Source organism: Pristis pectinata, chromosome 45, assembly GCF_009764475.1.
Source record: "Pristis pectinata isolate sPriPec2 chromosome 45, sPriPec2.1.pri, whole genome shotgun sequence".
Lineage (NCBI taxonomy): Eukaryota > Metazoa > Chordata > Chondrichthyes > Rhinopristiformes > Pristidae > Pristis > Pristis pectinata.
This window is the reverse complement of record NC_067448.1, coordinates 2,639,814-2,663,125: the sequence shown is the minus strand read 5'-3', so window position 1 is coordinate 2,663,125 and position 23,312 is coordinate 2,639,814. Positions and strand designations below refer to the sequence as shown.

Here is a 23,312-nt window from a genome sequence, read left to right as displayed (position 1 = left end):
AAAAAGAAGCAGGACCTTGAGAGTAGTGATCTCTAGATGACTCCCGGTGCCGCGTGCTAGTTAGGTCAGAAATGGAAAGACAGGCCAGGTGAATGTGTAGCTGAGGAGTTAGGTGTAGGAGGCAGGGATGCAGGTTCCTGGATCATCGGGATGACTTCTGGGGGAGGGGTGACCTGTACAAGAGTGATGGGTTGCACTTGAACCAGAGAGGGACCAATATCCTTGCAGGGAAATTTGCTAGTGCTACACGGGATTGGCAAGGGGTGGGAATCTGAGCAGGAACAAGTCATGGGATAAAGCAGTAGACAGCGAGAGCAAATTTCTTAATCAGAAAAGCCAGGGGCGCAGTAAAAAAGAGGGAAAAGAATACTCAAACTGCATTTATTTTAATTCACGAGGTTTAACAGGCAAGGTGGATGAACTCAGTGTGGATTAGCTCTGGGGACTGGGATGTTATAGCCTTAACAGTAAAATGGTTGACGGAAGGGTAGGACTGCAGTTCAGTGTGCCAGGATACAGATGCTAAAAGCATGACAGAGGTATAGGTAAGCAAGGAGACGCTGTTGCCTTTTGATAACCAGGTACGTAACAGCAGTGCTGAGAGATACATTCTAACATTCTTGGGGGATTGTCCAGTGAGGCTATATGGGTAGAACTTAGAAACAAGAAGGAGGAGGGTCACTAGTGGGGCTGTATTATAGACACCCGCTCCCTTGCCACCCCCAATAGCAGGAACTTGAGCAGGTTTGTAGAGCAATTGCTAACATTTGTAAGAGGAATAAGGTTGTATTAGTAGGAGATGTTAATTTCCCCAGTATTGACTGGCCCACCCAGAGTGTTAAGGGCCTGGGAGGGATTAAAGTTTTGCAGAAAAGCTTCCTGAGTCAATATAAAGATGGCCCTACTCGGGAGGGTGCATTACTGAACCTCCTCTTGGGGAAGGAGGCAGGGCTAGGTAACTGAAGTGGCAGTGAGGGAGCACTTTGGCTCTTGTGACCATAAATCTATTAGTTTTAAGATAGTGATGGGAAAAGATTGGACGGATCCACGGGTGAGGGTCCTTAAAGTGGAGCAGGGCTAATTTTGGGGGAATTAGGCTGGATCTAGCAGAGGTTGATTACGTGAGTCTGTTTGAAGGGAAAAGAACAAATGGTAAGTGGGAGGCTTTTAAGAGTGAGATATGAAGAGTCCAGGAACAGCATGTTCCTGTGAGGGTGAAGGGTAAACCTGGCTGATGAGAGATGTTGAGGCTGTGGTCAGGTAAAAGGAAACGTACATTGGGTTTGGGATGTCAGGGATAGTGAATCCCCTGATGACTGTAAAAAGATTAAGAATGCACATAAGAGGGAAATCAGGAGGGCAGAAAGAGGACATGAGCTGGATCTGGCAGGCAAGCTTAAGGAAAATCCCAAAAGATTCTATATGTGAATAGTAAAAGGGTGGCTAGAGAGAGAGCAGGTCCCCTTAGAGATCAGTAGGGTCACCTATGCCTCGAGCCACAAGAGATGGGTGGGATTTTTAATGAATATTTCTCCCTGTATTTACTGATCAAAAAATCACAGTTACTCAAGAGAGAAGGCAAGCAAGTGGAGATGTTTTGGAGAACATTCATATTACCAGACAGGAAGTATTTGCAGCCTTACAGCGCATTACGGTGGATAAATCCCTAGGGCCTGACCCAGTGCAACCTCTGACTTTATGGGAGGCCAGAGAAGAAATTGTGGAGGCCCTTGTGGAGATATTTGCTTCATCGTTAGCCACTGGTGGAGTCCCTGAAGGTGGATGGCGGCTAATGTTGTTTTCTTCTTTAAGAAGGGTAGCAAAGACAAGCCAGGGAACTACAGGCCTGTCAGCCTGACATCAGTGGTGGAGAAGTAACCAGAGGGAATCCTGAGGAACAGGCTCTACTGGCATTTGGATAGACAAAGTCTGATTAGGAGGAGAACATGGCTTTATGCATGGAAAGTCGTGCCTGACGAGGTAACCAAAAGGGTAGATGAGGCATGGCAGTGGATGTTGTCTATTTGGACTTTAACAAGATCTTCCACAAATTCTCGCATGGTTGGGTCCCATGGAGTCCAGGGAGAGCTAGTTGGGTGCATTCAAAATTGGCTCGGAGGTAGGAAGCAGAGGCTGGTGGTTGAAGGCTGTTTCTTGGAATGGAGGCTGGAGATTTGTGGTGTGCCGCAGGGATCAGTGTTGGGAACGTTGTTATTCATTATTTATATAAATGATTTGGATGCAAGTGCACAAGCCTTGATCAGTAAATTTGTGGATGACATGAAATGAAGTGTTGACAGTGAAGAAGGTTATCGGAAATTACAGGGGGGTCTTGATCAGTTGGGGAAGTGGGCTGAGGAGTGGCAAATGGATTTTAATAGAGGGGGTCAAATTAGCGTAGGTAGTATGAATGGTAGGGCACGAGGGAGTGTAATGGAACAGAGGACCTCGGAGTACAAGTGCATGGTTCATTGAAAGCAGTGTCACAGGCAGATGGTGGTGAAAAAGGTGTTCGGCAAGCTGGCCTTCATCAGTCAGGGCACTGAGTACAGGAGTCGGGACATTATTTTGCCATTGTACAAGTCGCTGGTAAGGCCACACTTGGAGGACTGCGCACGGTTTTGTTCACCCTGTTGTAGAAAAGATCTGGTTAAACTGGAAAGAGTGCAGAGAAGGTTTATGAGGATGGAGCCAGAACTAAAAGGCCTGAGTTATAGGGAGAGAGTGGTCAAGCTAGGTCTTTATTCTTGGAACATAGCAGAATGAGGGGTGATCTTACAAAGATGTTTAAAGTTATGACAAGGATAGATAAGGTGGACAGACACCACCAGGGGGTCCAAAACCTGGGGGCATAGGTTTAGGGTGAGAGGGGAAAGATTTAGTGGGATCTGAGGGGCAACTTTTTCATGCAGGGGGTGGTGAGTATATGGAATGACCTGCCAGAGAAAATGGTTCAGGCATGTGGGTAGGTACATGAAGGGGTGAGGCTTGGGGGGATATGGGCCCCAGAAGGCCTGTATCCATGTTGCATTGTTCTATGACTCTGGAAACTTCTGATGGTCAGGCATTGGTGGGGAAATCACTGGCAGGCAAAGTGTGGGGTCATGGAAGATGGGTGCCAGGGCAATCAGATAGTGTGTGTTGATTCACAAGGCAATGTTTTCCTTTTATATCAATTACTGTCTAATGTTCCTGTTAGTATTGTTTATTACAGATCATCACAATTGCTGAACGCCTTTCACTATAATGGCTGAAGGTGCCAGCTGGAGAGGGGATGCAGGGACTTCTGCATCAAGGAAACACAGAGGTTTGCGCAGTCTTCTGTAAAATATAAACGTGGTCCTGCCAGTGGGTCCGGATTTGGTGCATATACCACAGTTTCACAAAGGGAACAGGGAAGGGGCTGAGCACAGGGAACAGGGGCAGCACAGTCACAGGTGGAGTAACACAGGAACTGTCTGATAAATCGCTGTTACTGGGATATTGGACAGATAAAGACAGTAAGGAGAGGCTTCCTGAGGAGGTGGGTGAGCTGGGAAGCAGGGCAATAACCGCAGTACAGCAGTGGTGGTGAGCAGGTCAGACAGTGTCTGGAGAGTGACAGTGATTGGGTTTCCTGTGTCCCGGAAATACACGGTCTTCTCCAGGCAGCAGCCTAGGAAGGGCAGTAGGGGGGAAGCCGTCATGGTTGTTGGGTCTGAGGGGTTGAATGTGCCGTATTCTTCAATTAAAAAACATTGCAAGGATATTTCAAATGTCAGAAGCAGGAGAGATGTGATCTCATATGCAGGGGTTGAGCCAGCGTCATATTTTCAAGTTACAATGTGTGGATGTGAACATAATTATTCAATCTGGCCTTGAATACTGATTCTGACAGAGAGACAGATATAATTCTGCAAACAGAAAATGACAACAAAACACAGAATAAAGTCTTGACTGGAAATGTTGACTGTTTATTTCCCTCCATAGATGCTGCCTGGCCTGCTGAGTTCATGCAGCATTTTGTGTGTGGTACTGCAGAATAAAGTATTACAGTTACAGAGAAAGTGCAGTTCAGGCAATAAGTTGCAAGGCCATAACAAAGTAGACTGTGAGGTCAAGAGTCCATCTTATTGTTCTAGGGAACTGCTCAATAGTCTTGTATCAGCTCGATAGAAGCTGTCCTAGAGCCTCATGGTACATACTTTCAGGCTTTTGAATCTTCTGCCCAATGGGAGGGGGGAGAAGAGAGAACATCTGGGGTGAGTGGGATCTTTGATTATGTTTTCTGAGATCCTCCTCTGAACATACTTATCTTTAAATCTCTGCTTTCTACCATGGGGAAAAGCTTTTATTTTTCTACCATATCTATACCTCTGACATATCTCCAACTGTCTGTCCCTCCTGCAAGGAAAACGAGCTCAGCCAATCCAGTCTTGTGTAATTGAAGTGTTCAATCGCAAGCAATACCCTGCTGAATCTCCTCTGCACTTTCTCCAGTGCAACCGCATCCTTCCTATAGCACGGTGACCAGAACTACACACACTTCCAACTGGTCTAATCAACATTTGATAAAGCTGTAACCAGACCTCCCTGCACTTGTATTCTGTGCTGTACCTAATGACGGCAAACATGCTGGATGTCACCTTCATTATATTATCTGCCTGTGCTGCTACCTTCAGTGATCTTTGGATTTGTACACAACTCTCATACTCCCTAGCGCCCTATCATAAGTGGTGAATATCCTACCCTCATTTGAGCCTCCAAAATGCATCACCCCACACAGCATGATTATATTTGATCTGTCATTGCTCTGTCTAACAAATTGAATAATGATCCCCAAATACAGGACAGTGAGCCTAATATCGCTGATGGGAAAGTTACAGGAGGGGATTCTGGAGGTCAGGATCTATCAGCATTTGGAAAGGCAAGGACTGATTAGGGACAGTCAGCATGGTTTTGTGCATGGAAAATCATGTCTCTCAAATTTGATTGAGTTTTGTTTTGAAGAGGTAACCAAGGGGATTAGCGCAGGCAGGGCGGTAGACATGGTCTACGTAGACTTTTGCAAGGTTTTTGACAAGGTCCTCAATGGTGGGCAGGTTTGGAAGATCAGGTCGCATGGAATCCAGGGTGAGCTAGGTAATTGGATACAGAACTGGATTGGTGGGAGGAATCAGAGAGTTGATAGTGGAGGGTTGTTTGGAGGCCTATGACCAGTGGTGTGCCACAGGGATGGGTGCTGGGTTCACTGTTTGCTATTTATATTAACAATTTGGGAATTAAATTTGTTAGTGTGGTTAGTAAGTTTCCAGACGAGATCAAAATTGATGGTGTAGTGGACCTTTAAAAGGGTTATCTAAGTTTACAAGGTGATCCAGACCAACTTGGAAAATGGGCCAAGGAATGGTAAATGGAATTTAATTCAGTGAGCTGCTGCACTTTCATAGAATCAGAGATCATAGAACAGTACAGCACAATACAGGTCCTTTGGCCCACAATGTTGTGCCGACCTTTAAACCTCGCCTAAGACTATCTAACCCCTTCCTCCCACATATCCCTCTATTTTAAATTCCTCCATAAGCTTATATAGCAATCTCTTGAATTTGACCAATGTACCTGCCTCCACCACTGCCCCAGGTGGTGCATTCCATTATGCTAAGTTAAACAAGGTCAGGACTTGCACAGTAAATGATAGGGCTCTGAAAAGTGTTGTGAAACAAGGGGAGCTATGGCTACAGGTGCATAGTTCCCTGAAACTGGAGACATGGAGACAAAGGTCGACAGGATGGTACGCTTGGCACGCTTGCCTTCGTTGATCAGAGCACTGAGTACGGTAGTTGGGATGTTGTGTTAGATCTGTGCAACACATTGGTAAGACTGCAATTGGGACTACTGGATGCAATATTTGAATGTAGGAAGGACGCCATTAAGCTGAAAACGATGTGGAGAAGGTTGACGAGGATGTTACCAGGACTGGAGGGCTTGAGACACAAGGAGAGACTGGATAAGCTTGGACTTTTCTCCCTGGAGCATAGGAGGCTGAGGGGTAAATTTCTTGAGGTATTTAATATAAGCAGCGTAGATAAGGTGAATGATCACTGTGTTTTTCCCAGGGTAGGGCAGTCCCTGGATCGTAGGTTGAAGGTGAGTGGGGAAATAGTTAAGAGATCTGAAGGGCAATTTTATCCACATCTAGTGCTGGGTATATGGAACGCACTGTTTAAATTGTACAGGTACACGGCATTTAGACAGGTACATGGGTAGGAAAGATTTAGAGGAATGTGGGCCAAACATGGGGAAATGGGACTGGCTCATGTAGAGATCTTGGTCAGCATGAATGAGTTGGGCCGAATGACCTGTTGCCATGCTGTGTGACTTTGGTTCAGATCTATCCAGGGCAGGTGAAATATAATTTTGAGCTAAATGCGAAGGGCTAATGTCAACAGTAGTTGGAATTAAATCATCAGTTAAAATAACAGCTAACAATCAAATTCTGGAACTGAAATCTGGTCTCTTTCCTCCAGCCTATATGTGGCCACTGAGGCCAATTCTCAACTGCCACCAAGAGCTGGGACCCCTCCCTCTGACTTGGAATGCTGCCTTGCCCTTGTTGATCTATATTAAGCCAGGATCCGTGTGTCTTTATCTTGGGGATAGGAGAAGAAAAAGCTCAGTTCTCCTTAGAACTTTGGCTCGGTGCAGATGAAGGAGAGTATTGGTGGTACACTACATCTTGTTTATTTTCGCAATGGTTGAAATGAGAGTATTGGGGCAAGTGCAAGGAGATGTGTGCCCATAGTAATTGAGAGCATTTTACATCTGTGGCCCCACTGATAATGCATGGTGGCCTTTTAAGCAGAAAGACGGTGAGAGGAGATCCAAGTAAATTTTACAAATCCACATGATGACGCAGTGGAACTGAAGGCGCCAAAAGACGTGTTAAAATTGGGAGGATTTGCCATTTGTTCACAGGATGTGGGAGAAGTGTGAAGCAGTTTTGGCAGGTTTATTTAATGATTCAATTAATTACCTGAATTTAAATTCCTGGCAGTTGTGGTGGAACTCACTGTGTAATCAGTGACCAACAGTCTCTGTCTGCTGTAGTCAGTGTGCTGAACCGTGTGATTCCGGGTGGAATGAGTCAGAGAGTTGGGCCCAACTCATCCATGCTGACCAAGATGTCTTTCTGAGCTAGTCCCATTTTCCTGCCTTTTGGTCCATATCTCTCTAAACCTTTTGTATCAATACACCTGTTCACATATCATCTCAACATTGTAATTGTATTAGTGTTTACAGCTTTCTCTGGCCGTTCGTTCTTTATACCCATCACCATTTGTGTGGAAAAGTTGCCCCCCCCCCCCCCCCCCCCCCAGGTCCCTTTCTAAACCTTTGCACTCGAGTTTTAGACTCCCCTACCATGGGCAAAAGACTGTTCCTCCACCTTATCTACACCCTCATAACTTTATATACCTCTGTAAGAACACCGCTCATACTCCGGGGAAGAAGACCGAGCCTATCCAACATACCCTTGTAACAAGCTCCCTTTCCACCACACCCCCTACCACCCTCAGTCCCAGTAACATTCTTGGGATTCTTCTCCACACTCTTTCCAGCTGATTTACATCCTTCCTATAGTTTGGTGACCAGAACTGCATGCAGTCCTCCAAGTGTGGTCTCACCAGTGACTTGCATGGTTGTAATATGACAATCAGCATCCAGGTTATGGCACAGTGTGTGACCCAGGGAGGATGGGCCTGGGGGATCGGACAGAATGTGACCTGGGGAGGTTTTTGCATGTGGAGGATAATCCCAGTAATATTTCCCTCTACAATCTGCAGTAGTGCCAGAAAGATCCCTGGTCATCAGTGGATTCACCAACATGTTTGTAATTTGTGATCAGTATTACTGTGTCTGCCCTGTTCTGTTAGTGAGTGTGTCAGTCACCTGCTTATCAAGATGGTCACTCAGTTCACATTCACCAGCATAGTCCTGCTCCTGAATCTGTTCACCCAGAACCTTGGCTCACATTGCAGCCACTGGTTCTGAATCAGTGTTTTGCTCAGTTCTCAAGCACTCTGGTGTAACCTGTAACTCATAATTTTTCAGGTGGGAAATTGACTCAGATAGAGAAAATCTTCAAGCGACTTTTGCCAGGCAGCTCAAGGGAAGATGATCAGGACAGAGGAACCACGACACCAAAGCAAGGTCGGATTGAGAGAAGTGTCCCAATGGAATGTGAACCGGCCGCCGCAGAGGAAAGGGAACAAAATCAGCCCAGAGGGAGTGGCATGCGAGACACTGTTCAGGACCATGGAACCAGCCCAAGTGAGGCGATTATCTCTCATGTTAGAGGTTCATTAAACAAATCATCGAGTTTCAACCAAGGAGCAGGTGAGTGAAATGTGGAGAAGGGAATTGGGGCAGCAGAATAGGGAAGCTGGGTAGTGGCAAGGAGGAGGGAAAGTGAGAGGCCTTATTGGGGGATCGGCAGCAGAGGAGAGAGAAAATAGGGTGTGTGGGAGCAGGGGAATATGGTGCATGCGGTGTAATGGGGCAGGAGGGTGGTGGGTGGGTGGGAGCAGGGGAATATGGTGCATGCGGTGTAATGGGGCAGGAGGGTGGTGGGTGGGTGGGAGCAGGGGAATATGGTGCATGCGGTGTAATGGGGCAGGAGGGAGGAGGGTGGTGGGTGGGTGGGAGCAGGGGAATATGGTGCATGCGGTGTAATGGGGCAGGAGGGAGGAGGGTGGTGGGTGGGTGGGAGCAGGGGAATATGGTGCATGCGGTGTAATGGGGCAGGAGAGAGAAGGGGTGGTGGGTATGTGGGAGCATGGAATGTAGTACTTGCTCTGAGTACTTTCAGGAAATGTAGCCACAAATGGTGGTGTTCCTCTGTACGCTCTCTTTGTCATCCTTGATGCGAGACCTCATTGGTTTAAAATGTTCTATCAGAATAGACAAGGTAAGGAAATGCAGTTCATCTTATGGCTGGCCGACTGTCACCACCATGTTCCACTGGTGTGGACAATGAACGTTGACAATGAACATTAGAGGCAGGAATAGTGAATCGCCCCCTTGACCTGCTTGCCATTCAATAAGATCTTGTTTGCCCTGCCACTTTCCTACTCTTTCCCCCAAACCCCTTGCTAGTTCCACTACATTTTGTATTATATATTTGATGGAATATATTCTACACATCCACGTCAATAACTCTCTGGAGTAGAGAATTCCAAATAGTTGTGGCCCTCAAAGATGAAATTCCTCCTTGTCTGTTTTAATTTGGGGACATCTTGTTCTGAAACTCTGCCCCTTAGTGCGTGACACAGCCAATAGGATAAATGGTTCTCTCAAGATCCACTTGCTCGATTCCCGTCAGAATCACGTTTCAATTAATTGTACTCCAACCTATTTAGTTCCATATTCTCATCAACTCCCTGAAATTCTACCAGTCAAACACCGGGTAGTTTACAATGGCCAATTAACTTTTGTGATGTCGGAGGAAACCCATGCAATCACCAACAACACGTACAGCACCGGAGGTCAGGATTGAACCCTGGTCACTAGAGCTATAAGGTTGCAGCCCTATTGGCTCTGCCACTGAAACTTTGTCCCAGATATCTCTGTACTGCAACATATTCTAGTCCCCATCATCCAGTTAACACATTTGCTTTTTCATTGCTCTTTCCAAATTGGATAACCTTGTTGTCCCATGTTGTACTCCCATCCGTATCCCTCTGCAGGCACTTGGTGCTTTCCTCGCCACTTACTGAGCCACCCATGTTTATATCGCTGATCTGCTAGATTGGAATCAAAACTGTCTTGGCCATAGAAGGCAGGGTAGTGTAGCAGCGGTGTGATTCTGACTGGGGGTCTATGCCTTCACAAGATCACAAGACTTGAGCAGAAGTAGGCCATTCAGCCCATCGAGTCTGCTCCATGAGCTAAACAAACTATTCCTATCCAGCCCCAATTTCCGGCCTTATCCCCATATCCCTTGATACCTTGACTAATTAGATACCTATCAATCTCCTCCTTAAACGCCCCCAATGAACAGGCCTCCACAGCTGTATGTGGCAAAGGATTCCATAAATTCATGACCATCTGGCTAAAGAAATTTCTCCTCATTTCTCTTCTAAGTGGGTACCCCCTAATTTTAAGACTCTGCCCTCTGGTCCTGGACTCACCCACCGAAGGAAACAGCTTGGCCACATCTACTCTGTCCAGTCCTTTCAATGAGGTCCCCTCTCATTCTTCTGTACTCCAGTGAGTACAGTCCAAGAGCCGACAAACGCTCCTTGTATGTAAGCCCTTTCATTCCGGGAATCATCCTCGTAAATCTTCTCTGAACCCTCCCCAACATCAGCACATCCTTCCTAAAATATGGGGCCCAAAGCTGCACGTATTCCAACTGAAGCCTCACCAGTGCCCCGTAGAGCCTCACCAACACTTCCTTCCTTTATATGTAATACCTCGCTAAATGAATGCCAACATAGCATTCGCTTTCTTTACCGCCGATCCAACCTGGTGGTTAACCTTTAGGGTATCCTGCACGAGTACCCCCAAGTCCCTTTGTACTTCTGTACTTTGAATTTTCTCCCCATCTAGATAATAATCTGCCTGTTTATTTCTGTTTCCAAAGTGTACAACTGCACATTTCTCAACATTGAATCTCATCTGCCATTTCTTTGCCCATTCTCCTGAACTAACTAGGTCTCTCTGCAACCTTCCTATTTCTGCAGTACTCCATACTCTTCCACCTATCTTGATGTTGTCTGCAAATTTAGCCACAAAACCATTTACTCCATAGTCAAAATCATTGATGTACAATGTAAAAAGAAGCGGCCCCAACACCGACCCTTGTGGAACACCACTGGTAACCAATAGCCAACCAGAACAGGATCCCTTTATTCCCACCCTTTGCTTTCTGCCAACCAGCCAATGCTCCACCCATTCTGTTATCCTACCTGTAATTCCATGACCTCTCATCTTATTAATCAGTCTCTTGTGCGGCACCTTGTCGAAGGCCTTTTGAAAGTCTAAATACACAACATCCACAGCCTCCCCCTTATCCACCCTGCCTGAGATTTCCTCAAAAAAGTCCAATAGGTTGGTCAGGCAGGGTCTTCCATTCACGAAACCACGCTGGCTTGGACCTATCTTGCCTTGCACCTCTAGGTATTCCATAACCTCATCCTTGAGGATCGATTCCAATAACTTTCTCACCACTGACATCAGACTAATAGGTCTGTAATTTCCTTTATGCTGCCTCCCTCCTTTCTTATACAGCAGACTTGTGGTGTTCCGCATGGATCTGTGTTAGGACCTCTATTGTTTGCAATTTAGCTGAATGATTTGGATGAAAATTTAAATGGTCTGATAAGTAAATTTGCAGATGACACAAGAATTGAAGTTGTGGATAGTAAGGAAGATTGTCAGAGGATGCAGTGTGATGGAGAGCAGTTGGAGGGAGGGGAGGTCCTTAATGAACACTTTACTTCAGTGTTCACCAGGGAGAGGGCCTTTGATGAATGTGAGGTCAGTACTGTAAAGGCTAATGTGCTGGAGCACGTCGAGGTGAAGATAGGGGCAATGCTGGAGCTTTTGAAAAACATTAGGATAGATAAGTGCATGGGTCCAGATGAGATATACCCCAGGTACTATGGGAAGCAAGGGGAGAGATTGCTGAGGCATTGACAATGACCTTTGTGTCCGACCTGACCACAGGAACATTGTGCAAGAAATGTCATGAGGCTAATCCTGGGAATTGCAGGCCAGTGAGTCTCACATCAGTGGTGGGCAAACTATTGGAAAGGTTTCTTGGGCGTAGGATTTACAAACAGTTGGTGAAGCACAGTCTTATTAGGGACAGTCCACTTGGCTTTGTGAGGAGCAGGTCATGCCTCACGAGCCTAACTGAATTTTTTGAGGAGGTGACGAAACAAATTGGTACTGGTTTATTATTGTCACTTGTACCAAGGTACAGTGAAAAACTTGTCTTGCATACCGTTCGTACAGATCAATTCATTACACAGTGCAGATGCAGCTGAGTTAGTACAGGGTGCATTGAGGTAGTACAGGTAAAAACAAAAGAATACAGAGTAAAGTGTCACAGCTACAGGGAAGTGCATTGCAGGTAGACAATAAGGTGCAAGGTCATAACGTAGATTGTGAGGTCAACAGTCCATCTCATCGTATAAGGGAACCGTTCAATAGTCTTATCACAGTGGGATAGAAGCTGTCCTTGAGCCTGGTGGTACGTGCCCTCAGACTCGTGTATCTTCTGCCTGATAGGAGAGGAGAGAGAATGGCCCAGGTGGGTGGGGTCTTTGATTATGCTGGCTGCTTCACCAAGGCAGCGAGAGGTATAGACAGAGTGCATGGAGGGGAGGCTGGTGTCCGTGATGTACTGGGCTGTGTCCACAACTCTCTGCAGTTTCTTGTGATCCTGGGCAGAGCAGTTGCCATACCAAGCTGTGATGCATCCAGATAGGATGTTTTCTATGGTGCATCGATAAAAATTGGTGTGTCACAGGGGATGTGCCAAATTTCCTTAGCCTCCTGAGGAAGTAGAGGTGCTGGTGAGCTTTCGTGGCTGTGGTGTCTACGTGGTTGGACCAGGACAGGCTATTGGTGATGTTCACTCCTAGGAACTTGAAGCTCTCAACTCTGTCGACCTCAGCACTATTGATGTAGACAGGTGCATGTACGCCGCCCTCTTTCCTGAAGTCAATGAACAGCTCTTTTGTTTTGCTGACATTGAGGGAAAGGTTGTTGTCATGACGCCATGTCATGAAGCTCTCTATGTCCTTCCTGTACTCCAGCCCATCATTATTTGAGATACAGCCTACTACAGCGGTATCATCTGCAAACTTGTAGATGGAGTTAGAGCAGAATCTGGCCACGCAGTCATGAATATATAGGGAGTAGAGTAGAGGGGTGTTTGTGTTCATGGGAATAAGCAGAGTTTTCCAGGGTGCAGGTCCCAAATGGCATTGTTACCTCTCCGGAGATAGGTGGTGGAGACATCCTGGGAAGAAGAGCATGAAGGAAAACAGCCGTGGTTGGAAGCAACAACAGGTGTGAAGGTTTGAATGTCCTCCCTCTGCCAATCCTTCAAAGAGAACAGTGACCCTGTATCTGGAGGACAGAGCGCGAGTATGCATCAGACTCCCATTCAGATGCACTTAAAGTGGCTTTGAAGAGACGGAGGAAATGGTGGGTTTCATAGAACGTGGAACAGTACAGCACTGTACTGGCCTTTTTGCCCACGATGTTGTGCCAACCTATATAAACACCTGCTCCCTGATCAAGCTAACCCTTCCCTCCTGCACAGCCCATAACCCTCCACTTTTCTCACTTCCATGTGCCTATCTAGTCTTTTAAATGTTGCTATTGTGTCAGCCTCTATGACCACCACTGGCAGTGCGTTCCAGGCACCCACCACATTGCTTTTTTAAAAAAACCTACCTCTCACATCTCCCCTAAACTTTGACCTTAAACTGATGTTCTCTGGTATTGGCCATTGCTTCCCTGGGGAAAGGTGCTGGCTGTCCACTCTATGCACCTCATAATCTTGTACACCTCCGTCAAGTTGCCTCTCATCTTGTGTTGCTCCAAAGAGAAAAGCCCTAGCTCGCTCAACACAAGACATGTTTCATAACAGGTTCTGACAGAGAAATGGCAATGGTAAACCTATGCAAATAAAGCATCGCTGGTGTAAGAAAATCAGGGCTTCACTGCAATTTTGCCAAACATTGTGGTATCCAGGCACGTTAGCACTGGGGACTGAAGCCTTTTTTATTTGTTCGAGGGGTGTGGGCTTTGCAGGCTGATCCGGTGTTTAATTGCCCATCCCTAATTCCCCTTGAGACGGTGGTGGTGAGCTGTCACTTTGAGCTGATGCAGTCCTCTCTGTGGGTATACCCACCATGCTGTTAAAGTGGAGAGTTCTAGGATCTTGACCCAGTGACGGTGAAGGAATGGCGATATAGTTAGGATGGTGTGTGGCTTGGAGGGTAGCTTCCAGGTGGTGGTGTTTCCATGCCTTTGCTGCCCTTGCCCTTGCCCTTGTCTCTGGTAGCGATGTGGGTCTGGAAGGAGATGTGTGAGGAGTCTCAGTCCTGCAGATGATATAAACTGCTACCACTGTGTGCCAGTGATGGAGTGGGTAAATGGTTGTATACAGGGTCCTGTTTGGTGTTGGGCTTCTTGTGTTGTTGAAGTTGCACACATCCAGGGAAGTGGAGACTTGAGCCTTGCAGATGGGTGCACAGGGTTTGGGGAGGTTGGAGATGAGTTACTTACCACAGGATTCCTGGCCTCTGACTTGCTCTTGTAGCCACATTGTGTATATGGCTACTCCAGGTCAGTTTCTGGTCAATGGTACCCCCCACCCCCAAGATACTGAGTGGGAGATTCAATGATGGTAATGCCATTGAATGTCAGGGGTGATGGCTGGGGTTTTGTCATTGCCCGCCACTTGTGTGGTGTGAATGTTACTTGAAACCTGTCAGGTCAGGCCTGGATATTGCCCAGATCTTGCTGCATTTGGGTGCAGACTGCTTCATTATCTGAGTAGTCGTGAATGATGCTGAACATTGTGCAGTCGTCAGCGAACATCCGGCAATGGCAGCATAGAGAAGGAAAAGGATGCAGCAATTTTTAAATAGCAGATCTGGCAGCTTTGCATTGTGCATATCCAGAGACATTGACTGAGGAGTGTTGGAATCCCACTCGAGTGTCTGGAATAATAGAGTGAAGATAAATCTGCCATGAAAGGCCAGGGTCTGTTCTGGTGAGCATGCAACTGCTGGATTATCTTTGAAACTAAATTGGTTTAGACATCCCAGTCACGGATGGAAACCTGGCATTGTTACCCCTGGTCTATGTGTGACCTCATATCTAATGCAGCTGATTCTCAACTGCCCTCTGTAATGGAGGGGTTCTGTCCCTCTGGAAAATGGTACACAATAACTGATGGCCTCGTGAATTATGTTCTCATTCTGTGAGTAAACATACTAAAATTGCATTTTGAGAGAGCTAACAAGAATAATTCAAGAGCATGGAGCACAATTCATGCTGGAATGTGCTCCCCATGAATATAAATGGCAGTGGTGGGGTAGCTGGCTGCTGTGTTGGAGATGCAGAATCTTTCACCCAGTGTCTAATTATCTTGGTGGCCGTGAAGACGTTGGTGAGCTGTAGGAGAAGTCATCACTGTGGAGAGTGAATGGTGACAATCGCCCATGGGGTGGGTAGTGAGGGTCAATGTGGGGAGGATGTCGTAGCTGCAGTGCTTATGTTTTTAATTTGTGTTCCGGGCAGTCATTTATTTTCCATTTGCTTTTGGGCTTGTGTTTAGCTTCTCTTCCTACTTGTAGATCCGAAGTCTGCAGTCTCTGAGCTCCTGGCAAAGTGTGAGGATTACCAACTGTTCCAGTTAACAAATTTCTACCGGGAGAGACTGAAACCTGCAATTGAAGAAGAGGTTGAAGGACTCAGCTTGATGTTGAGAGATGAGCAACATTTCAGTGGACGGGAACATGAGGTGAGTGGGAGGAACACGGTGGGTTCTGTTTATTGTACTGACAGCATCGGAGGGAAGAGGAACCAAGGTCAGTCTCGGTCATCTTTTATTCTGGGAGCACTTTGCTGCAGTGATGATATTGATCTCTGATCAATTTGTCTCCAGAAGATCCAGCATCAGGACTAAGAGTTGATGCAGGGAGCATTGGTGTCTGGAGATTCAGAGTCACCTGTTCCACCCAAACTTGCTGTGCTTAACATGCTGCTATGGGACCAGTAAACCAGTGCTCGAAAAGATCATCTGATTCAAGTCCCGTCAAGGTAGTTGGTCAAATTCGGTAAATTTCATTGAACCACAAGGAACTTTCAGCTGTCAGATTGGCATCCAAGCACACAGAGTTCACTGCAGTTACTTGGGGAAGGAAACCTGCCAACCACACCTGGTGTGGATTATTATCACTAACATATGTTGTGAGATTTGTTGTTTTGTGGCAGCAATACAGTGCAAGACATGAACACATTAAAAAAAAACTACAAGTTTACAAAAATAAGTAAGTAGTGCAAAAGAGGTAGTGTTCATGGACCGTTCAGAAAACTGATGGTAGAGGGGAAGAAGCTGTTCCTAAAACGTTGAATGTGGGTGTCTTCAGGCTCCTGTACCTCCTCCCCGATGGTAGTAACGTGAAGAGGGCATGTCCTGGATGGTGACGGTCCTTAATGATGGATGCCGCCTTCTTGAGGCACTGCCTCTTGAGGATGTCCTCGATGACGAGGAGGGTTGTGCACATGATGGAGCTGGCTGAGTCTACAACCCTCTGCAGCCTCTTTTGATCCTCCACTTTGTAGGCTCCATACAATGATGAAACAAGTCAGAATGCTTTCCACCGTACATACAGTGACATGCAAATGTTTGGGCACCCCTGTTCAAAATTTCTGTTACCGTGAATAATTAGGTGAGTAGAACTGATCATATCCAAAAGTCATAAAGTTAAAGATGAAACATTCTTTTCAACATTAAGCAAGATTAGTGTATTATTTTTTGTTTTGTACAATTTTAGAGTGAAAAAAGGAAAGGAGCACCATGCAAAAGTTTGGGCACCCCAAGAGATTTGAGCTCTCAGATAACTTTTACCAAGGTCTCAGACCTTCATCAGCTTGTTAGGGCTATGGCTTGTTCACAGTCATCGTCAGGAAAGGCCAGGTGATGCAAATTTGAAAGCTTTATAAATACCCTGACTCCTCAAACCTTGTCCCAGCAATCAACAGCCATGGGCTCCTCTAAGCAGCTGCCTAGCACTCTGAAAATTAAAATAAATGATGCCCACAAAGCAGGAGAAGGCTATAAGAAGATAGCAAAGTGTTTTCAGGTAGCCGTTTCCTCAGTTCATAATGTAATTAAGAAATGGCAGTTAACAGGAATGGTGGAGGTCAAGTTGAGGTCTGGAAGACAAAGAAAACTTACCGAGAGAACTGCTTGTAGGATTGCTAGAAAGGCAAATCAAAACCCCCGTTTGACTGCAAAGACCTTCAGGAAGATTTAGCAGACTCTGGAGTGGTGGTGCACTGTTCTACTGTGCAGTAACACCTGCACAAATATGATCTTCATGGAAGAGTCATCAGAAGAAAACCTTTCCTGCATCCTCACCACAAAATTCAGCGTTAGAAGTTTGCAAAGGAACATCTAAACAAGCCTGATGCATTTTGGAAACAAGTCCTGTGGACTGATGAAGTTAAAATAGAACTTTTTGGCCGCAATAAGGAAAGGTATGTTTGGAGAAAAAAGGGTGCAGAATTTCATGAAAAGAACACCTCTCCAACTGTTAAGCACGGGGGTGGATCGGTCATGCTTTGGGCTTGTGTTGCAGCCAGTGGCACGGGGAACATTTCACTGGTAGAGGGAAGAATGAATTCAATTAAATACCAGCAAATTCTGGGAGCAAACATCACACCATCTGTAAAAATAAAAAAAGCTGAAGATGAAAAGAGGATGGCTTCTACAACAGGATAATGATCCTAAACACACCTCAAAGTCCACAATGGACTACCTCAAGAGGCACAAGCTGAAGGTTTTGCCATGGCCCTCACAGTCCCCTGACCTAAACATCATCGAAAATCTGTGGATAGACCTCAAAAGAGCAGTGCATGCGAGACGGCCCAAGAATCTCAGAACTAAAAACCTTTTGCAAGGAAGAATGGGTGAAAATCCCCCAAACAAGAATTGAAAGACTTTTAGCTGGCTACAGAAAGCGTTTACAAGCTGTGATACTTGCCAAAGGGGGTGTTACTAAGTACTGACCATGCAGGGTGCCCGAACTTTTGCTTCGGGCCCTTTTCCTTTTTTGTTATTTTGAAACTGTAAAAGATGGACAAAAAAAGTAATCTTTCTTAAAATATGAAAGAAATGTGTCATCTTTAACTTTATGCCTTTTGGAAATCAGGTCACCTTTTACTCGCTTAGCTATTCACAGTAACAGAAATTTTGACCGGGGTGCCCAAACCTTTGCATGCCACTGTATGTAGAAATTTTCAAGAGTCTTTGGTGACATACCAAATCTCCTAATGAAGTAGAGCTGCTGGCGTGCCTTCTTCCTGATTGCATTAATGTGTTGGGCCCCAGATAGATCCTCTGAGATGTTGACGCCCAGGAACTTGAAGCTGTTCACCCTTTCCACTGAAGACTGGTGTGTTTTTTCGTGACTTCGCCCTTCCTGAAGTCTACAATCATTTCCTTGTTCTTGCTAATATTGAGTGGGAGGTTGTTGCGACACCACTAAACCAGCCGATCTATCTCACTCCTGTACGCCTCTTCATCACCATCTGAGATTCTGCCAACAACAGTATCATCAGCAGATTTATAGATGGTGTTTGAGTTGTGCCTAGCCACACAGTCATGAGTGTGGAGAGAGTAGAGCAGTGGGCTAAGCACACATCTTTGAGGTGCGCCTGTGTTGATTGTCAGCGAGGAGATGTTACTACCGATCCTCACTGACTGTTGAGGATCCAATTGCAGAGAGAGGTACAGAGGCCCAGGTTTTGAAGCTTGTTGATTGGTACTGAGGGGAAGATGAGGTTGAATGCTGAGCTGGAATCGATAAACAGCAGCCTGACGTATGTTTTGCTGTTGTCTAGGTGCTCCAAAGCTGAGTGGAGAGCCGGTAAGATTGCATTTGCTGTAGACTTGTGGCGGTAAGCAATTTGCAGTGAGTCCAGGTCCTTGCTCAGGCAGGAGAATATTCTAGCCATGACCAACCTCTCAAAGCACTTCATCACAGTAGATGTGAGTGCGACCGGGCAATAGTCGTTGAGGCCGTTCATCCTGCTCTTCTTGGGGACCAGTATGATTGATCCCCTTTTGAAGCAGCTGGGAACCTCTGACTGCAGCAGTGAGAGGTTGAAGATATCCTCAAACTCCAGCCAGTTGGTCAGCACAGATTTTCAGTACCCTGCCAGGTACACCACCGGGACCTGACGCCTTGCAAGGGTTCACCCTCTTGAAGGACGTTCTGATGTCTACCTGTGAGACAGAGATCACGGAATCGCCAGATGCTGTGGGGCTTCACACAGGTGTAGTGTTAGTTTCCCTTTCAAAGTGTGTTTAAAAGGTGTTGAGCTCATAAGGGAGAGAGTCCTCACTGGCATTTATGCTGTTAGGCTTCGCCTTATAGAACTCACGCCCACAGTCAACTGACTGACTTTTCACTGAAATTTCGTGGCCCAGTGAACCACTCAGTTGTACTAAACAGCTTTAATAGAATGGAATGAAGAAGAAACTTGACTTGCTGAACAGATTCAAATGAGATCAAGGCATGTTAGCCAGGGCTGCTCTGCAGGGTCTGCTGATACAGTGAAGGTGATGAACCAGAGTAGACAGAGCTGTCCCTGATGCGTCAAGCAACAGCCCAATATTCGCAAATCTACTTAGCCTTCCGACTGTGGAAGTGAAGGGGGAGTCACCCCAAGTCTTTGTGGGTCTGATGCCTTCACGGTGAGCACATTTGTGTCACTGCTGTCATGCTGAAGGGGACAGATCCAGACCAGGTTGACCAGCACATAGCTCAGCATCCATGGAGCATTGTGTAGCAACTACAGAGCTGTAACCAGCCATAATCCATGGACTCGTGGCCCAATATCAAGAGCAAGCTTATGATGGAGTACATAATGCAGTACAGTATAGCACAGGAGCAGGCCCTTCAGCCCATGATGTTGTGCCAAACTAATTAAGCTAGTAATTAAAAACCTAACAAACTAGTTCCTTCTGCTACACGTCCATATCCCTTCATCCTCTGCATATTCATGTGCTTATCTAATAGCCTCCACACCACACTTGGCACCACATTCCAGGCACCCACTCCTCTATGTATAAATGAAAACTTGCCCTGCAGATCTCCTTTGAACTTGCCCCCCTCACCTTTGATGCATGGCCTCCAGTATTAGACATTTTGACCTTGGGTAAAAGATACTAGCTGACTATTGATGCCCTTCCATCTCGTCTCCCCTCAGCCTCTGCTGCTCCAGAGTGAACAACCCAAGTTTGTCCAAACTCTCCTTATAGCACATGCCCTCTAAATCCAGATAGCATCCTGGTAAACCTCTTCTGCACCCTCTCCAAAGCCTCCACATCTTTCCTGTAATGGGGTGACCAGAATTGAATGCAATACTCCAAATGCAGCCTAACCAGAGTTTTATAAAGCTGCAATATAACTTCCTGACTTTTGAACTCAGCGCCCGGACTAATCAAGGCAAGCATGCCACACACGTTCTTTATCACCCTGTTAATTTGTGCAGCCACTTTCAGGAAGCTGTGGACTTGGACCCCAAGATCCTCTGTACATCAACACTGTTAAGGGTCATGTCATTAGAAGTGCAACACCTAGCATTTGACCGGATTAAACTTCATCCACCATTTCTCTGCTCATATCTGCAACTGATCCATATCCTGCTGTATCTTTTGGCAATCTTCTACACTATCCACAACACCGCCTATCTTTGAATCTTCTGTGAACTTACTAACCCATTCATCCATGTACACACACACACACACACACACACACACACACACACACACACACACACACACACACACACACACACACACACACACACACACACACACACACACACACACACACACACACACACACACACACACACACACACACACACACACACACACACACACACACACACACACAGCAGAGGGCCAAGTACTGATCTCTGTGGAACAACACTAGTTGTGGACCTTCAGCCAGAATAAGAGCAATCGACCACTACCCTCTGTCTTCTATGGGCAAGCCAATTCCAAGTCACCCTGAACCCATGCATCTCAGTCTTCTGGATGAGCCTCCCATGTGGGACCTTGTGAAATGCCTTATTGAAATCCATGCAGACAACATCCACAGCTCTACCCTCATTAATCACTTTTGTCACCTCAAAAAAAACTCAATTAAGTAAGTAAGACATGACTTGCCCCACACAAAGCCATGCTGACTGTCCCAAATTAAGCCATGGCTCTCCATATGCTAATAAATCCCATCCCTAAGAATCGTCTCTAATAATTTCTCCACCACTGACATGATCCTCACCGGTCTAGGGTTACCGGGATTATCCCTATTTCCACTCTCAAATAACGGAACATGATTAGCTACTTGTCAGTCATCCAGGACCTCACCTGTAGCTGGAGAGGACATGAAGAGCTTAGTCGAGGCCCCAGCAATCTCATCTCTTGCCTCTCTGAATAACCTGGAGTGTACCCATCAGGCCCTGGGGATTTATCCACCTTAATGTTCTTCAAGAGACCCAACACCACCTCTTCCTTCATCTCAAAATGCCCGAGCATATTAGTACGCTCCACACTGATCTCACTATCCTCCACGTCCTTCTCCTTGGTAGATACCAACGCACAAGCACATGTTCCCACTTTTATTCTCGAGATGTCCTAGCCTTGCTATTGCTCTCAGTGTAGGTGTAGAATGCCTTGGGCTTCTCTTTAATCCTACTTGCCAAGGAATTTTCATGGCCCCTCCTGGCTCTCCTAATTGCCCCCTCTAGTTCTTTTCTAGCTTCCTTATAATCCTCAAGGGCCCTGTTTGATTTTAGCTTCCTAAACCTTGCATGTGATGGGACTAATGGTTTGAGATGTTTGTACCTTAATGCTAGGAGTATTATAGGCAAGAGTCATGAGTTTAGAGCACGGATCCGTACATGGAACTATGATGTTGTGGCCATTAAAGAGACTTGGTTGAGGGAGGAACAGGAATGGGTAATCAATGTACCAGGGTTTCAAAGTTTTAGGAAGAATAGAAGGGGGTAAAAGAGGGGGAGGAATTGCAATACTAATTAGAGATAATATATCAGTTGCGCTCCGGATGGCTTGGACACAGAGTCTACATGGGTAGGACTCAGGAATAGGAAAGATGCAATCACTCTCTTGGGGGTGTACTATAGACCTCCTAGTAGCCACTGGGACATCGAGGAATGGATATGCAAACAAATTAGGGAAATGTTTTTTTTAAATACAGGGTTATGGTCATGGGAGACTTCAACTTCCCTAATATAAAGTGGGACTTTTTTTTTTAGTGTAAGGGGGTTAGATAGGGCAGAATTTGTTAGGTGTATCCAGGAGGGGTTCTTAAATCAATTATGTTGACAGTCCAACAAGGGGAGAGGCTATTCTGGACCTGGTGTTGGGTAATGAGCCTGGCCAGGAGATTCACCTATCAGTGGGTGAGCAATTGGGGAACAGTGACCACAGCTCATTAACTTCCAGGATAGCTATAGATAAGGATAGGTATGGGGCTAGTGGAACCGTTTTAAACTGGAGCAGGGCTAATTATGAAGGCATAAGGCAGGAGCTAAGTAGAGTAAACCTGGAAAACCTTTTTGCTGGCAAATCCATGTCGAACATGTGGAAAGTGTTTACGGATCAAAGACATAGGGACAGGAAAAGGCATTTTATACCTATGTGAGGAATAAGAGGCTAACAAGGGAAAGGGTAGGACCATTTAGGAATAAAGAAGGGAATCTATGTTTGGATGCAGAGGATGTGGGTGAGGTTCTGAATGAGTATTTCTCTTCAGTATTTACCCAGGAAGGAGACATGCAGGTTGCAGAAATTGGAACTGAGGGTGTAAACACGTTAGGACATTTAGAGATCGAGGACGAGGTAGTGTTAGGTCTCATAAACAGTAAGGTGGATAAGTCCCTGGGGCCCGATGGGATATACCCCAGGTTACTGAGGGAGGCAAGAGAGGAAATTGCTGGGTCCTTGACCAGTATCTTTGTGTCCTCTTTGACCATGGGTGAGGTTCCGGAGCACTAGCAAGTAGCTAATATTGTTCCTCTGTTTAAGAAAGGAACAAGGGAAAATCCGCGGAACCTTAGGCCAGTGAGTCTCACGTCAGTTGTAGCGAAATTGCTGGAGAAAATACTTAGAGATAGGATATACGAGCATCTGAAATCCAATGACTTGATTAGGGAAAGCCAGCATGGCTTTGTGCGGGGCAAGTCGTGTCTTACAAACCTGGTTGAGTTTTTTGACAGGGTTCCGAGAGAGATTGATGAAGGTAGAGCTGTGGATGTCATCTATATGGACTTCAGTAAGGCATTTGACAAGCTCCCACATGATAGGTTAATCAAGAAAGTTCAGATGCATGGGGTCAGTGGAGAATTGGCTGTGTGGATCCAGAACTGGCTTGCCCACAGAAGACAGAGGGTGGTGGTTGAAGGGACTTATTGGGGCTGGAGGCCTATGAGTTGTGGTGTTCTGCTGGGATCTACTGGGACCTCTGCTGTTTGTGATGTACATA

General features: G+C 46.0%; 2 protein-coding genes across 31 annotated transcripts in view; one reads left to right on the top strand and one right to left on the bottom strand.

Moving 5' to 3' along the window:
- LOC127566801 (uncharacterized) overlaps positions 1-23,312 on the bottom strand; it is a 209,102-nt gene that overhangs the window by 132,589 nt on the left and 53,201 nt on the right. The gene's annotated exons all lie outside the window — the stretch shown is intronic.
- LOC127566797 (NACHT, LRR and PYD domains-containing protein 3-like) overlaps positions 1-23,312 on the top strand; it is a 44,491-nt gene that overhangs the window by 2,267 nt on the left and 18,912 nt on the right. For 25 of the 30 annotated variants that reach the window (XM_052009301.1, XM_052009305.1, XM_052009276.1 and 22 more), the window contains exons 3-5: positions 3,200-3,307; positions 8,089-8,373; positions 15,363-15,529. In XM_052009301.1, coding sequence (XP_051865261.1) covers positions 3,247-3,307; positions 8,089-8,373; positions 15,363-15,529 — 513 coding nt within the window. In that variant the 5' untranslated portion in view covers positions 3,200-3,246. Of the gene's footprint in view, positions 1-3,199; positions 3,308-8,088; positions 8,374-15,343; positions 15,530-23,312 lie in introns of those variants that run through there. The other 5 variants (XM_052009303.1, XM_052009302.1, XM_052009306.1 and 2 more) reach the window with 4 other exon arrangements.